This window comes from Mixophyes fleayi, chromosome 1 (assembly GCF_038048845.1).
Source record: "Mixophyes fleayi isolate aMixFle1 chromosome 1, aMixFle1.hap1, whole genome shotgun sequence".
In the NCBI taxonomy this organism is placed as follows: Eukaryota; Metazoa; Chordata; class Amphibia; order Anura; family Limnodynastidae; genus Mixophyes; species Mixophyes fleayi.
Genome location: NC_134402.1, coordinates 347,713,241 through 347,731,592, shown reverse-complemented (window position 1 = coordinate 347,731,592; position 18,352 = coordinate 347,713,241). Strand labels below are relative to the sequence as shown.

At 40.8% G+C, this 18,352-nt stretch overlaps 1 protein-coding gene across 2 annotated transcripts in view; it reads left to right on the top strand.

The window, feature by feature from the left end:
• The window catches only part of ADGRD1 (adhesion G protein-coupled receptor D1), a 434,837-nt gene that overhangs the window by 101,084 nt on the left and 315,401 nt on the right, over positions 1 to 18,352 (top strand). For both annotated transcript variants that reach the window (XM_075176425.1, XM_075176435.1), the window contains one exon: positions 10,608 to 10,749. In XM_075176425.1, coding sequence (XP_075032526.1) covers positions 10,608 to 10,749 — 142 coding nt within the window. The remainder of the gene's footprint in view (positions 1 to 10,607; positions 10,750 to 18,352) is intronic.

The following is an 18,352-nucleotide window of genomic DNA, read 5'->3' as shown; positions in this document are numbered from 1 at the left end:
CTTTTGTTGATATATTATGCAGGTTTTCCGCACAGTGTAAAAATGTTCTAGAAAAGAGAACTAACTGATTCATATTATTCTTCAACGCAGGAACACTGACTTTACTACATAGGGAATCCATAATTTGTTTTTCAGACACTTCAATTACTTGCTTATCATTATTTCATTTTCTGAGGCCTGCACAACGTCCTCATCAGTGTTTCCTAGTGTGTGTGTGTGTGTGTGTGTGTGTGTGTGTGTATGCATGCTTACTGAGAAATATATATTACACCAACGGCTTTGCTTGTTTGCATTTTGTTCCTTGCTGACAAGATTGCAGATCTCAGAGATCATGCTCTATTGCCTTTAGTGGGCATATCACAGATCCAGAGACCAAAAATGGAATCATTGAGTGATCCAGCTCTGAACTACACAAAGCAATTCATCAAGTACTTTATCAAAGAAAGCACATAAATAACTCTTTCTCAGCCACAGAAAATGCATTATAATTGGACAGTATATACATACTTATAAAATACAATTTTTTTTTTTATCTTAATAAAAATACCATATAACAGCTATTTACACAGGCTTTGAAAAACAGTGCTTGTTGAAACGTAAATTATTTGACTTCTCTTTAGTAGAGTTTTGAGATGCTTTTATTAAGGTGTCTTAAAGTGCACGGTGTACTTTACATAGTGCTCTGACCAGGGCCGGATTTACCACTAGGCAACCTAGGCAATTGCCTAGGGCCCAGCGGTACCCAGAGGGCCCTCCCAGGGCCGGCGGTGAGACCACCCTTTAAAAATGGTCTGCTACTTATGGACCAGTGCTATATGCTTGCCCCCCCTCCCCCGGGCTAAAGTCTGCCAGCCAGCCCCTATATGTTATGCTAAAAAACTATAGTGCTATGGATTTTTTCAGGGAGGGGGCCCCAAACCAGTATCTTGCCTGGGCCCCATGAGGTCTAAATCCGGCTCTGGCTCTGACAAGCCTTCCCATAGAACTGCATTATACTTTACAGAGCCTTGATAATCGTAAACAAAGCGGACAAAGTCTAAATTGAAACTGCAAAACACTTTTTAGAAAGAATGTGTGTACAGGTACATATGCTTCAAAATAGGGCCTATACTGCACTCACTGTTCCTAATGGGTGGTGTAAATCTAAAGAGAGATGGGAGTTGCTAAACTAAAAGAGGTGTCCAACCTCTCAGGAATTGTACAATAGAAACAGAAACGTGAAATACTTAAGTGCTACACCCTTTTTTTTTTGTTTATCTTAAAAGTTTTTATTGAGTTTTAGTAAAGAAAACACATAACAAGCATAGCAGTAATTAATAAATACAGTACAAAGTGTAGATTTGAATGCTCTCTCAATACTGCTAACAAACAAACAATAAAAAAAAAGATATATATATATATAAAAAAAAACGCATTTAACATAGGAATATATGTAAGACGTAGACAACCAGGGGAAGGGAGGGGAAGACAAACAAGGGGGAGATTGTCGGAGATAAACCAGTAAATAAACAAGAGTACCAGTAAAATGATTTTATGAACAACAAACTACGCCCCTAAAGAACGTTCAGCTTAATATAATAGAAGCTAGGAGTTAGACCCAGAACTATATTTTGTAAAATACTGATACCATGTGAACCATTTAGTCAGTGGTGAAGAGGCCGCTGCTTCATAATCAAAACCAATAGTTTCCATCTCATAACTGTATTGAATTTTGTTAATAATTTTAGAAAGGGGCGGGGTCATAGGGGATTTCCAATTCTGAGCTATTGCAGCTCTAGCTGCGATGAGTATATGCCCAGTGACAGAGTGGTTGTGACTCTGGAGTTGAGGAGGGTAGAGGTGTAATAGTGCAATAGCTGAGGATAAAGGTAAGTTAACCTTGGTAACCTGAGTAATTAACTGAAATATTTCAATCCACAATGGTTGAAGTTTAGGACATTTCCAGAAGATATGTAAAAGTGTTCCAATCTCCCCACAATTTCTCCAACAATATTTGGTTTCTGAGGGGCAGATTTTATGGAGCTTTTCTGGAGTGAGATACACCCTATGGACCATTTTAATCAACATTTCTGAATGGGTGATACATTTTGACATCCTGTATATATTCCGATAAATTTTCTCCCACATCTCAGTTGATATAGTAATGTCTAGGTCAGGGTTTCCAAACCCAGTCCTCAGGGCTCCCTAACAGTGCAGGTTTTCCATATCTCCTTGCTGGAGCACAGGTGTATTCATTACTGACTGACACATTGTAACAGATCCACAGGTGGTCCTAATTATGTCACATGTGAAAACCTGCACTGTTGGGGAGCCCTGAGGACTGGGTTTGGGAAACCCTGGTCTAGGACCTTTTCCCAGACAGCCTGGATCGGGAGATCTCGATTGTCAACAGGGGATAACAAAAGCCTACACCAAGTGGAAATACCTCCTGCATGAGACGTAGGGGAAAGATATAACCAGTGCTTTTTTTGTAAGAAAAAAGGTGCCGGAACTCACATCACGTAGTCAATCACTGTACACACACGCACACATGTCAGTTGTGTAGCGAAACATAACGGTCGCTGCCCTCAGTAAGCACTCAGCGCGCGACCAATCACAAGCTGGGCAGCGCCACAAGCCGAGCAGTGCCATCACAACCAGCGCAAACGATGTACGCATGCATCGGACTCGACACACAAGCAATCCGCATGCACCGTTTTAATGATTTTGCCGCCGACCTCCTACTCTCGACAGGGCGATTCAAGTGCACGTGGACCAAACATCAAATGTTCAAAAGTTACTTTTAAAACTTGGAAAACCCGTTGAAAAAAGGTACTGGAACTCAGTTCCGGGAGTTCTATGACAAAAAAAGCACTAGATATAACATAATACCGGGTGGAGCTGGTCTCAGAACCGGTGGGTATGCGGGCCAGGATTGCATCCAGTGTCTGGTTTGGAGATACTTATAAAAATCTCGTGGTGGAATGTTATACCTGTCCTGAACCTGGGAGAAAGAGGAGATTGATCCTCCCTCCATAAGATCCTGTATCTGCCTAGCTCCCTGGGCATTCCAAAAATCGAGACGGAGATCTGGGATCAATTGTGCTAGTGCAATTATGGAGAGACTAGAGGAGGGAAGGTGATAATCCGGTAAAGATGGCAACATTTTGTCCCAGGTTGAGAGAGAATCTCTAACACTCCTAAGTGTCGGGGCGGGCTGCAGTCTGCTGGGTTTATCCAACCACAATAGGTCTGGTAATGGAAATGAGGAGAGACTAAACTGCTCAATGTCCACGCAGGGATTTCCTAATGGGAGAGGGGCATGCCAATCTCTGAGTTGATCCAAAATAGCTGCATGTTGGTATGTTTCTATTTTTGGAGTAGCCAGTCCACCTTTCATTTTAGATCTAAACATTTTATCTCTTGAAAGTTTAGGCCGTCTATTGTTCCAAATGAATTTAAACGCTATAGTATAAAACTTTTTGATCAGAGACATGGGGACTAAATAAGGGATGCATCGAAACAGATACAGGATCTTCGGAAGGAGCATCATCTTTAGAGCTGCAACCCTTCACATCCAAGAAATCTCAGTTTGTCCAGGCTTTTGTGAGCTTATCGAATTGGCCTATCAGTGGTTGATAATTATGCTGGATGATCAGGTTAGGGTCTGAGGGTATACGTATACCTAGATATGTCATATAGGAGGAACACCATTGGAATTGATATAGAGACTTAAGGAGTTCCACAGTGTCATGTGTGAGGGCCACCCCTAGAGCTTCGGATTTGGTAGAATTAAGCTTGTAATATGATACCTCTGAGTATGCTTGCAATATGCGAAATATCTCAGGCAGGGAAGACTCAGGATTAGAGACAAACAGGAGAACGTCATCAGCAAACAAACAAATTTTATGCTCATAAGACCCAATAGTAGTCCCCTCCACCTTTGGATCCAATCTAATTTTAGCAGCCAGGGGTTCCATAGCTAGAGCAAAAATCAAGGGGGATAATGGGCAAACTTGTCTGGTGCCATTGCTAATCTGGAAGGCAGAGGAGATAAACCCGTTGCTGAAAACCCTAGCCGAAGGATTAGTGTACAGAGTGGCTATAGCTTGGAGAAAAGAGCCCCTGAAACCAAACTTAGTGAGGACAGCCGTCATATAGTCCCAAGTGCTACACCCTTTTAAGGATATGTATGATAATGTCATATTGTCTGGTGTTACGTCACTGTGGTTTATTGCAGACTAAGGTTTCCTTACAATGCAGTATGGTTGGTACAATTCAAAATGTAACAGTCTTGATTCCTATTCAAACAAAGGTGTTCTTGTGATTTGTACTTACAGCCCAAATCCATTTGTACCAGTCGGTTCAGAAAAACAGGAGGTTAACCTTATGCAGGATACCACATATGTCATAAGAGAACCAAATTATGATATATGCTAATACCCAAAATCTTATATGTGTAGGTGATCCAAAAGATAAAATAAGTACTTATACTGCAGTGGTGGCTGTCTTGATCTTCATTGACACCGCCATACACATCAGGCTGTTGTTATCAATAAGCATTAGCATCTGGACCCCCCCCCCCCCCCCCCCCCCCGTCCCTATAATAGGAACCAAGACTGTTTTGGACAGTTCTCTGGGACACCTCACCCTATAAGTCAGTTAAACACATCAGTCAATTGCACACATCAGTCAGTTATCCTATATACCATTATGCTTTCCACTTACTGCTCTTAAGCTTCCAACATATCTAGCAATTTTGCTCTCCATTCACTACCTTTCTGCTTCCTGCCTACCTACCATCTAAGACTATACACCAAAGTGACTCCCAGAATTGGTCTGTCCTCTCCTTTTCTTTATCACTATCCCAGAGATTATCTACATGTGCCTTCCTCCTACCTGTTTTCCCTTTCCCAACCAACATTTCCTGCCCTCTCTATCACCTCTTTTCCCTCACCCCTGGTATTCAATAGTATTACCTTTTTCATACCATCACCATTCTACCTTATCACTTGACCCATTTCCTCATTTGTCTGTAACAAGCTTCCTCCCAACCATGACCTTGCTCGCTCCTTCAACCTACTTGTCATCACTGAAACCTGTATCCCACCTTGTGACACTGTCTTTGCTGCTGCTCTCTTCTTCGGCGATCTAACCTTTACACACACTCCACGCTCTGATGTCTGCAATGGTCCACAGTGGGGCTCACCTCCACCCGCCTCTACTTCAAATGCTTCCTACCTCCCTCTACCCCCATGCACCCAAAACCCTGCAAACACTATGCAACCTGTGGGATCTTGACCCCCACCTACCCAATTCTCTTCCACCCTTGAACCACTCCTCTCTCCAGACTCTTGTTTTTCTTGCCCTAACAAAGCAGTCTCCTTTTATTACTCTACCATCACTGCAGCCCTAGATGAGGTCACCCCTGCTACCACACTTCACCTATGTCATTCTAAGCCACTACCTTGGCATTGCAATCTCACTCGCTACCCTCAGAAAAGCTCTTTTTTCGCTAAGCATCTCTGGAGAAATTCCTGCTTCAAGGGAAAAATCGACTCCATCTGGCATGGTATCCCTTCCTTACTGCTCTCCCATTCCCCACCCCTGTCCACTTTAATGCTCCCTGCCAGTCCGTCCACCTTTACTCCTATCACAGACTCTTGGGTGCTCTTATTCCTCCCCTCCTCTTCCTTCTCAGCCTGCTCCCTCAACCCTCTTCACCCTGCATCCTCCACACTCTCTCTCTCTCTCTCTCTCTCTCTCTCTCTCTCTCTCTCTCTAGCACTTGCAGTCATCTAGCGCATCTCTCTTTACAGACATCTTCTCTTCTGCCTTCAAAACACACACTCATCACTCTTCATCAGAAAACTATCTCTTGACCCTTCCTCTCTCCTCTCTTCCTTTCCAAAGTTCTTGAATGGTTAGTCTACAACCATTTAACACACTTTCTCACAGTCCCCTCCCTCCTTTATCCCTTACAATCAGGCTTCCACCCTCTCCACTACACCAAAACTGTTCTCACCAAGGTGACTAATGATCTACTCTTGGCTAAATAGAAGGAGCACTTCTCCCTGCTCCTTGACCTCTCTGCCACTTCACTCCCCTGGTCTTTGCGGCACTATCATTTCCTGGTTTACCTCCTACTTCAGTGATCATTCTCTTCTTCTGGTGCCTGCTCCCCTCCTGTACTTTTATCTGTTGGGGTTCTCTAAGGCCATTCTTAACCCATTGCTTTTCTCTCTTTACACCTCCTCTCTTGGTCAACTAATCCCTTCCTTTGACCTCCAATATCCCCTCTATGCTACTAACACTCTACTTTATTTTCCTAACCTCTCTCCCTACCTCCTTTCTCTCCCATGTGTCTGACTGCCTCTCTGCCATGTCCATCTCGATGGCTGAATGCTACCTCAAGCTCAAAATATCCAAAACTGAGCTTATCATCTTTCAATTACCTAGTGTCACATCTCCTCCTCTGGTCTCCCTTTAGATAGACCATCATCTATTGTCACACGCTGCTCATTCGGCTTTAATAGACCAAGACTGAGACACTCACATGTGTCTCATTAACAGACTTCAAGCCTCTAACTGCTAATCTGCGTATGTGCAGACTGATTACCTGTCCACTTCTAATTAGATTCCTATTGGTTCCTGTGTTGGCTCCAGACTTGAAAAGGCACTTCCTCCCTTTCCTCTGGGCCTGTTGATCAAGTTACCTGTCTGGTTAGGGCCCTACCTATTCTATGTGCTCTCATCTGGATCGTCAGTGCCTCTGCTGTATTGTTACTCCGCGGTCTGTACTGCTCAAGCTGCACCTGTTTCCACTGTGTTACTACTCCACGGGTTGTACCACTCAAGCTGCAACCACCTTTGCTGTGCGCTACACCATGGTCTAAGTCGCTTCAGCTACACCCGTCTCTGCTGTGTTACTACTCTATAGGTTGTACCACTCAAGCTGCATCTACCTCTGCTGTGTTGCTACATCTCGGGCTATACTGCTCTAGCTGCATTTGTTTCTACTGTGTTGCTACTCCACGGGCTATACCGCTCAAGCTGCAACTACCTCTGCTGTGTGCTACTCAGTGAGTTATACCGCTCAAGCTGCAACCACCGTCACTGTGTGCTACATCACGGGCTATACCGCTCAAGCTACAACCACCTCCGCTGTGTGCAACTTCACGGGCTATACCGCTCAAGCTACAACCACCTCCGCTGTGTGCAACTTCACGGGCTATACCGCTCAAGCTGCAACCATCTCTACTGTGTGTCACTTCTCGGGCTATACTGCTCCAGCCGCACCTGCCTTCACTGTATAGCTGATCCTGGAACGGGACTGTTTAAACCACACCTGACTCCGTCAGGTTGCTCCTTCAAGTCATCTCTCTGAACCGTTCTATCCAGCTTCATCTGTTCCGCATTGGTCACTCTGGCTCAGTGGCATTACAGGTCGTATCACCAAGCTGCTTGTTGTCCTCTTTCCTGGCTGAACTGTTCAAGTATTATTGAAAGCATTAAGGCACTATTTGGTATCGGGTCCCTGCCGCATCTACTGTGTATCTACTGCTACCTGGACTGTTAAACTCTCCTTTGATGTGTGCTGTGATACCATACACCTGTGCCTCATTCTTTCCACCCTATTGCTGGACTGTTCATTCAAAGCCCACCTTGTACCACGTTCCTAGTGTATATGCATCTACCAAGACTTTCCTGTATATTCATTCAGTCATCATTAAACCGCTGATTGTACTTTTATCCTGCATCTGTCATCTATTTGAACCTCGGGTTACCATTACCACTTGCCAGTGTATTGTTAGATTCTCCCTGAGGATCCGTTCTCACAACATCTCTGAACGGATCCAGAGTCCAGAATACCAAACCGTGACATCCATGCTCTTGTCATCTCCCACCTTGATTATTGCAATCTTCTCCTCTCTGGCTTTCCTGACAAATATCTGTCCCCCTGAAATCTGTGCTGAATGCTGTGTTGTGACTAATCTTCCTCTTCCAATGTTATTCTTCTGGTATGCATCTTTAAAAAACCCCAAATGGCTCCTCATTCCTTCCAGAATACAATTCAAGTACCTTCACTTATAAAAACCTCTTTAATGACTCCTGTGAAGATACCGGATTTTCTGGCCCAATGCTACCCACTTCATGCTGGTTGGCCACCCATGGGTGCCTCACTATGCCAGGGAAGTCTACCCAGTACCTTCTAAGATTCATATAGTCAGTCAGGCAAATGCAGTTAGAAAGTAAAGCAATACATTCATTGTAATTAAAACAATCACTAGATTATTATGTACGCACAGTATATAAATGCCAGGTAGGTTTACCACATCATCTGTCCCTTACTCCTTAGCTGCATATGTAGACTCTCTTTGAGAACGACAACTCAAAACCAGATCTTGCACCTTTCATGAATGAAATCTCAGAATGAACACCACCTTCCCCCTTGGAGTCGGTCCTTATATCTAGAGTCAACTTTCCACAGTGTTTTCCCCTCCTTAGGCAAACTCCTGGGTCTATTCTTCTTAACCATTGGTCAGTGCTGGACTAGGAGGGTTGGAGAGGGGAGTGAAGATGAGCTGTCCTTCCACAGAACCCCCCCCTTCTAGATGGCCTGTCTGGAATAGTCTTCTGAGAACAATGGACACTAATTAGTTTAGACCCGCCAGCATCTTTCAACTTGATCCCTACCCATAACCCCCTGGCTTCACTTTAAAGACAATGAATAACGATCTCACTGCCACGTCATCAATATACAATACACAATGTACATATTTACACTGAGCTACAATGTCCCCTTAGCCACATGTAATTAGACAATGCAGTTGTAGTCTGGTAGCTGGGGAACAAAAGCAAGGGCTATATAAAGTACTTGCTGTAATCCACATTATGTGTGAAACGAGAACGGGATGGTTACAGTGTTATCACACTTGTTTTGTCACAACTCCCCTCCTACATCTCTGACCTAATGAAGAAATGCTCCCCTACTACAATCTTTCAATGACCTTTATCTCTCTTCATCACCTATCACCACCTCACACTCCTGCCTTCATAACTTTGTCTGCACCGCTCCCCACATTTGGAACTTCCCACCGCACAGACCAAGGCTCGCCTCCAACCTCAAATCTTTCAAACGCTGCTTCAAAACTCTGTGGATTCTTTGGCACCATAGAAATAAATGATGATTATGATCCTAACAATCAGATTAGATGAATATAGACAGATTCCTTAAGATTATGTTATATTGATTTGTAAAATGAATTTACAATATATCAGTTAGAATTTCATCGTTAATATTGGAATTCAACATTACATTTTGAACTGAGCCAACCATATTCCATTGCATGGACACCTTAGTCTGCATCTCATACACCATATTTACTTAACACGATACATTCTGACACTATCACACATATTCTTAAAAGGTGTAGCACTTAAGCATTTCTTACTAAGATACATCTGCTTACATTATTTTATGGAGAGGCTTTAAATCTCTGATTTCAGAGTCAGTGTATAAAAGCCCACACACACTGATTTAAAGCATTCAATTTTCAAAAGGAATGAAAGATACGATGGCTTAGTGGTTAGTACTTCTGCTTCACAGCTCTAGGATCATGAGTTCAATTCCTGATTATTGCCTTATCTGTGTGCAGTTTGTTTGTTCTCCCAGTGTTTGCGTGGGTTTCCTCGGGGTGCTGTGGTTTCCTCTCATATTTCAAAAATATACCAGTTGGTTAATTGGCTGCTATCAAATTGACCCTAGTCTTTAACGCTCTCTGGGTGTGTGTGTTAGGGAATTTAGACTGCAAGCTCCAGTGGGGCAGATACTGACGTGAGTGAGTTCTCTGTACAGCTCTGTGCAATTAGTGACGCTATATAAATAGCTGATGATAACGATAAGTTGAATATAGGGTTCATCTAAAAACACCTGCTAGGAACTGAAAAGTTTGTCATATGATTTAACTATTTAACCACGCCTCCATAACCCAGCATCCAAAGGTATGTGCATCCGTCTACCAGATATGGATGGGACTGCGTCCTTATATGTCTGTCATAGTATTGTGGGGACATCCTCTAGTGCAGTGATGGCTAACCTGTGACACTCCAAGTGTTGTGAAACTACAAGCCCCAGTATGCTTTGCCAGTAGATAACTAGCTGATAGCTGGCAAAGCATGCTGGGGCTTGTAGTTTCACAACACCTGGAGTGTCACAGGTTAGCTATCACTGCTCTAGTGTGTATTGGTGTGGTGTCTTGAACAAAAAGGGCTCCAGCTGTTTTCTTAATTCTATCATTGCATATTATTATGAACTTTTATTTATATAGATTTAAAAATGCTTTACTAGGTGTTTCAGATGGATATGGAGAGGCCTTCTGAGGCAACCTGAGGCAAGAAAAAGGAAGAGAATCATTATTTTAAAAACGCCCATTTTCATGGTGCAAATGTTTACATTTTTTATATGAAATTAAGTTGTAAATATTTTAATGTCTAAAATTACAATAACTGTAAAATGTGCACAACTCATAAACAATTAGTTTCATACGTAATCTGCCTCATCAAAAGAATAGCTGAGTAGAACCCTGATGACCAAAATAACATAAGGTTGTATTTTTCCTTTAAAGGATCTCTGGGGCGAATCAATACAAAGATCACATGATCTCAGCGGCAAGTTACCTCATCTCTTTGAAGGTAGAGCCACCTCCAAATCTGTGTCCAAACCTGTCTGGGTCTCCTCTCATTACTATTCAGCTAACGCACATCCTGGTGAGTAAAGAAACAATCACTTTTAAACAATCAACAGCCATATTACTTGTACATTTTATTTTGTCATACTTGTCAGACATAGTATTTACAGTAATATGAGTAAAGTACCACATCGTAGAGAAATGTGACAGCATTGTTATACAGATGTTTGTGATGTGGTGTGATGGCTGATGTGTGATCATATGTCTTTGGAACTTACATTGTTGTACACATTACTTCATCATATCTCTATGTAGGGGTTAACTTAGTGGAATTCTTCATTACCAATCTAATGAGATTTTGGGAAGGGCTGTGAAATTACATTTTGTATACTTTGGGCGAGGTTCAGCCTAGAAGTTTCAGCTTCAACAATCTACACTTCTACACTGGTTATAGAAATCCCACATATTTTTATTTGAGAAACTGCTTATGATTTACAATCACTGTTAAACTAATCCCTGTGCTCCAGAAAGAGCCAATAATCTCTTCATTCAGTCTTCACCAACTAAATATAGAATTCAATACAAAGGAAATAAAATAGATAACATAAATAATACTTCCATATACAGACTGCTTATCCTTTAAGGTGCTTACATTGTAAAGAATATAGCAATACCTTGCTAAAATGTGCTGTTACTGGTATATACATTCCATTGCGGAATTGTGCTCACCAAAAATGTGCACCCATTTCCCCACCTTGGGTAAACCAGCTGAGCTGCAATATGAATGAACTTAATTGACCCTTAGGGGTCAATACAATAGCAGCTACTTCCTCACACTCCAGCAAGCTGCTCTGATTGTTTGTTTTGAGTCCTCCGTGCGCTGAATCACCTTTTGAAATTCACATACAATATATTCATTCAGCAGCAGGAAGTTCTTACATTAGAGAAGCTCCGATAATTTTTATTGCAAGCTGCTCTGATTGGTTGTTCGTGGATTGATTGATGGATTCATTCATTTGTGTTACGGCTTCTTATCAGAGTGCTTCTTTTGGCAAATGAATATAGCGCCAGTGCTGCAATTCTCATGCTCTGAAACATCCATCAGAAAGCATTTAATAAATAATGTTCACAGCTGCTGCCAGGGGTACTGAGTGTATGTTCTCTATCAGTATTTTAGTAATGCCAAGTTATAGGCAGTAGATATTTTTGAGGTGTAAGAGACATGATGGTCGAAAAGTGTAAATGGAGAACAGCACAGAGAAGACATGGCCAACAACGTGGATGGGTAGTTTGAGAAGTAAGAAAATCAAAACCCAGGAGTTTCAGGAATTAAAAAGACTTTAGTTTAGATTCCAGTATAATTTCTTGACTTGAGGTCCTAAAGGCAACATGGAAATAATAAGTCTAACTTTTATAAACTACTAATTAACCAAATTTCCGCACCCAGGCTATGTGTGGTTGCTACCAGGAAATAAAATTAATTTTAAGACCAATATTGGACTATCGTTTTCATTATTACAGGTGATTTGCTTGATGGCAACAAGCAAGTGAAAACACATTGGTTCTGTCTCATGTTCAGACGTACCTCCATTTGTGTAGGAGGCGGAACAGGGGAGGGAGGCAGCAGACTAATGTAGGCTATTCAGAGTAAGAGCATGCCTAGGGGGTTCTGACGCAGATGCGGCCAAATCAAGTCCTGGCTTTCTCTGAAGTATGCTTGGTTTTATTTGTACCAGCTACAGTGCTGACAGATAGTGATGACTGACAAAACATAGTCATTGTTTAAAAACTACACGTATGCATGCGACTAGATAGCATGTGTATGCAAGTAAGATATAATATAAAAAGGCATTGTATGTACAGTACGCATTTAAAGAATCTTTATGTATTTAATGTCAAATTGTTTTATCCATATTTTTATTAATGATTTATATAGTAAGAATAGTTCATTTATTTTATAATATAATTAATTTTTTTTTTTGTTCTGATATGACCTGTAATTGCACATACAGTTGTGTGTATACTGCTGGTTATTCTTTCTCTCTACTTACTGCAAGGATTTGTATAGGGTTGTAACTACGTTTACATTCTGTGACCTCTTTTAAAACACAACCGTTTGGACTTGAATCAGGTGGTTGGGCTAGATGTTGTGGTTTGCGTCATTAGGACGCAAGTTTTACCTTTAAAGACATTGCTGTTTTAAATTTGCCCTGCAAAATTGCTGAATATCAACGGCTTGCAGAAATGGCAGTTAAGTACATTTACCCCCAGGTCTGTTTAAAATGATTAAAAGTTTCCCTGTCTATGTCACACACAGATTTTGCCTTACCAATTATGCCACCACCAAGGTTTGTGAAGAGCTAACACTCTTACCCAGTAAGCCTTTAGTTCTCCCTTTAAATTAATTTATTACAATTGTCTTTCATCAGAGTTATCATAAACCAAATTATCTCCTATTTTAACTATCTAGAGTTCTAGAACCAAGCTAAGTCTGATATGTGAATTTGTAAGGGCACAAAGATCTGAACTTAGTGTAGTTTTAATATGGAAAATAAATCCACAATGCTTAAGATAAAAACAATTAAAAAAATGAAATACAAACATATAATACAATAGTTTATTGTAAAATAAAAAGGAATACAACAACAGAAATGATAATTTATGAATGAACATTTTCTGCCTTCCTGGGAGAGCAGAAATAAATGGACACTTCTCAATCTGTGGCATATGTCTTTCTGATAATGTAAATGTCGGCACTTAACCTGCTGACACGAAAATGTCGGTAGGCTAAATGCCGACACTTCCATTGTGTGACAAGTTGACAATGTCGTCAGTGTGATCGGCGACATTCACAATGGCACCAATTACATTGCCGACATTAAAAGACTGATGCTGCGGGGTCCGGGGTATAACCGACATTTACATTGTCAGAAAAACATATGTAACCCTTCTTAATATGAAACTGACTCCCAAAAAGTGACAAATTTCTTACAGTTGCTGTACATTTTTAAATATACTGCAGGTACCCACAGCCACCCTTCCACTGTGATGTCAGAACTAGAAAGTTTGTGTAAATGCAAATTAGATGTTTATGACCTCTGTGCAAACACCTTTCAAGTCAGGTTTTCTTTACATGGGCCTAGCTTCTCACCAGAATGTTCTACAAAGATGATTTTACCTCCACACAGCATTTCATAAATTTCCCTTCATTTACATACCAAACATGACTCATGTAAGTATGATATTTGAGAAAATATGATATGACCTTTTCCTTCTTATCCCAGCTGGCCCTCATGTTGAGGTGTTTGGAGATATCACAAAAATTATTGATGTAACCTTAAAGAGATATTTCAAACATCTCTGCTTTACAACCAGTTCCATAAATTGGTACTGGGCACTTGGCTGTAGCCATGTGTGTGGGTCTTTTTTAAACAAAAATACACCCTAAGTAGAACCAAAGAGTTTAGAAACAGAGGGATGCATTAATTTAGATTCAGGTTTCAGTTGGACAGAGTTCATCTGAGTCTTACCACAAGGACTGGTAATTAGCTTGCATATGACAGTAATTTACTCCCATTTTTCTACCAACTCTGCATCAGCCCACATGTTTCATAGCATAACAAGTATCTCTGAAAATAGAAATATTAAAGAAATTCACACTTAAATAAATCTGTTATTATAAAAATGTATCTGCTCTTATAACTATGCAACAGTTTCAGGGATGTGAAATAGCCACAGAATATTTTAAACCAAGGAATCAATGGTTTAGAATGGAATTATAATGAAAAAGTAAATGATGGAAATAACACATACTTGTGACTGACTGGCAGGCGTATTTCTAAATCATGATGACATTTTCTAGGATTGGGAACTATAGAAAAAAATGTTGTCACTTCAAAATGCCAGATGTTCAGTCATCCCAACAGAAATGCCAAATTGTGACCTGAATAATAATAATATGATTACTAGCTGGTAAAGTAAAACATTAATCGGTTATATCATAAGCTGCACACGAGTGTATTATACGTTTATTAAACAAAAACTATCTACAATTACATTTAAAGAGCAAGTAAAGCCACTTGCTTGAACATTAGTATAAAATACAGGTAATGGAATCCCTTATCCAGAATACTGGGAGCTTGGGGGTCTTCAGATAAGGAATTTTCGACCATCATGCCCATATTATATTAAAAAAAAAATGTAATATTTGCCACTTTCTTTCCCAACACTGCCTCTGGCATTTTCCTTTTCAATAAATTGTTTAGCCGAGTCCTAACAATGACTATAGTAGGAAAACACATTTGGCCTGATTTATTAAGGAATGCAAAATTAACATAATGTCATTTTTTTTAAACACATATGTAAATCAGGCATGCGCACGTCATCATTCAACTACAAGTGGATCTGAAGATATACCTCTTGTTGAATACGGGTCTAGGTATACATTGCAGGATACATACAATACACATGTGATATATAAAGTCCCAGCAGAATGCATGGAAAAAAAGGATTTGGTTATTCTCACCTATTAATAATATAGTCATTAATGAAAAAACACTAAAAAAAGTGTTTGTGTTTTTTTAATGACCCCCCTTCCCTCTCCCCATGAAATACATTTATCTGGATGTTATTAATGTCTTCTGTACATAAAATGCATTTTTACAGTTGCTCACAAGGCACTTAAACCCGACCTGTAGCTGGTGCAAATAATACGACTGGAAATGACGTACCTTAGAGATGCCCCAAGCTTGAATCGGATGCTGCATACACCCATTCCACTCCGCATTCAACCAGTGAAATCGTATCCTGTCTTAATTGTCCTTTGCACTCACGGATTAATTGCATGCACTTGCATTCTCTGGCATATAGTTTCTTTCTGGGCATGCGCAGTGAAATTTAACACAATATATGGCAAATATTGGCATTTACGTTCCTTAATGAATCAGGCCCTTTATGAACATTCTATGTATATGACATTATTACTGGAAGCATTAATTATTTACTTATTTTCATTGTGGATTTTGGACCTTTGCTGCATAACAGGACAAGGTGTATACAATGATCTTGTCAATCTTTAGAAGATTGTTGTATTGATATAGTATGGTAGCTTCTTGCTAGTCACCTACGTCTTCATCCCAGTCTCAGTGGATAGTTCACTGGGCAGATGGCCCACCACATGCAGGTTTAGGAATAAAAAAATTTGAATGTGGAGCTGCCACAGAGATGGTAGCGCAGCACAATCACAGTTTACACAATAAATGTGCCAGAACCAGGTCTCTCTGATGAACTTAATAATGACTGTTAGTATATATTTTCTTCTTTTACAGCACTTAGTTACATAGTCCTTAATAGTATCACTTTACACAATGGTTTCAGAGCTGACACTCTCATCCTGGAATTGTCACACTGCCTCTCTTTCAGTCTCAGTGATATCAGTATCTCCTCTTGTGCTGATATCACATACTTACCTACTTTCTTCAGGTCCCCTCCGGGAGCCAGCCAGTGGAGGTGGGCGTGAGGGGGCGGGGTGGCCGACATTGCATCATTTCGGCTCCGGGGGCGGGGCCAAACGCTGCGATTCACCGGGAATCGCGGCGTTTGGGATCTAATGCTGCCCACTTCACTAGGAAGTGGGGCACTTCCTAGTGAAGTGGGCAGAATTCGGGAGATTGCCACACTCACCCGGGAGTCCGGGAGACTCTCGCAAAATGCGGGAGTCTCCCGGACATTCTGGGGGAGTTGGCAAGTATGTGATATCATCTCATTATAGGGTACTTCTCCTCTTTTATCTGTACTATATCCTACATCACACAATGTTCACTAGTGGACAGTCTCTCACATTTACAGCGGACATCCGTTCTCCTGCACTCTCTGCCGACTAACCAGTCAGACTGACAGCACCTTGCTTGTCTGCACCTGTGAACTTACACAACTATACTGAATGCTTTCTCTGCACCACACTTTGTTTTTCGAGCCTCGGTTTCGGAATTCAAGTCCTTGCTCAAACACACCACTAGTTACAACTAAGCCCTCCAGAATCTTCCTCTTGACGCTCTTATGTCAAACTGCAGCTGTCTCTAGTTGGATAGGCTGTAGCACTAGAGTTAAAACCAAAATGCAAAGGTGTATTCTTGGAGGTGAGAGAGCAGTCATTCACATTCAAAGTGCTAACCTGAGACTGAAGTCAATTTAAAAGGTCAAAGTTGTTTTCCTGAGCACCAGAGGAAACACTTTAAATACTCCGGTCGCACCACTACTCTCTGGTCTGCTGCAGTGATGGTTCCATCCTTGTCACATCACTCAAGGGTGTCACACAGGTACATACATCCAAAGGCTTGAGTCATTAGAAAATAGAAGGCAAAATGAGACACCGTTCATTTGTATAACAAAAACCACCAAGCGCAGACTATTCCTGGGCAGCAGAGACTACAAATCTTGGCATGTTATTTAAAAATGTTGAATTTTACCAGTGCTGTTATGAAAAGCATTGTGCTCACCCTTCACACTTGTAATGAAAGGAAGAGGAACATATGAACTTCCATAAACCGATATTATAATTGCTGTTATATTAATATTCAACCCCCACAAAGAACTAATCTATTTTTTGTTCATCTAACTGCTTGTATTGTTATACAGTTCTAATAAGAAAGCATAATAAATAAAATTACCACAATAATATTTTATAAACAAATTATGGGGTAAATGTGTTGAGAAATATATGTATTTACAAAGATACATTATACATAAATTTGGAAGTCTAATTTTATTTATGGGCGCTATATATGTCTTGTTAAATTTGATGCATCAAACTTCACAGTCTGCCTTTCCAGACACACATTGTACAAGTCTGTAATACCAGATGTACACCAAATTCCCTTTGCTGGCAGGATGGCCAGTTACCCTTTTTCAAACTAAAGGGTTTAACAAGTTGATTACTCACAGGTTACAAGGAGATCGCCCCACCTGATTCCTAATTCTCCAAGCTGTCATGCATATAGGATAGATTGAGGACAGGTGCAGAGATCTAAGTATCTCCCTGCAGTATTACTAGTTGTAGAGCAGTGGGATTCCAAGGAAAAAATGTTCTGAGTGGATTCTTAACAAATCCGTGGCACCATAATACCTTGATCGCAAAATACAATATTAATTATCTGATTTGTATGCTTGTTTTCGTCAGTGTTTTTCTCTGTGCACAGTGATCACCTATCTGCATATACAAGATGCAGCAGTCACTGGCTGATGGGGCTTAGATGGGAACATTTTACAGTCACAAACTGATTGCCCTCATCAACTCTTCTGTGGAAATCCCAGACTGCATTGCTCTCTGTTTTAAAGGGCCAGACACACCGTTCTTATCTTTTCAGATAGCCCAGTGGATAAGCTCCAAGGCCTTCTACCCACTGGCATCAAAATACATGCTTTTATTTTACCTTTGTAGTAAACGGATATGGGAATGAAACCATTGGGTTACAATGACTCCATACTATCATTTGCACTTTTGGTCTGGAGCTTCTGTGTTGCAGCAGCTTTTCTGAAAAAAACATATATTATTTTGTATGCTGCTCACACTAATTGCGTGTTCTCCATTTGCCCCATGACCGTAATATTTAGTTGCTAATGTATGTAAAATGCTATCATGTGTCACTGGAATTAAATTAAATGCTAGTGGGGAATCCCAATTG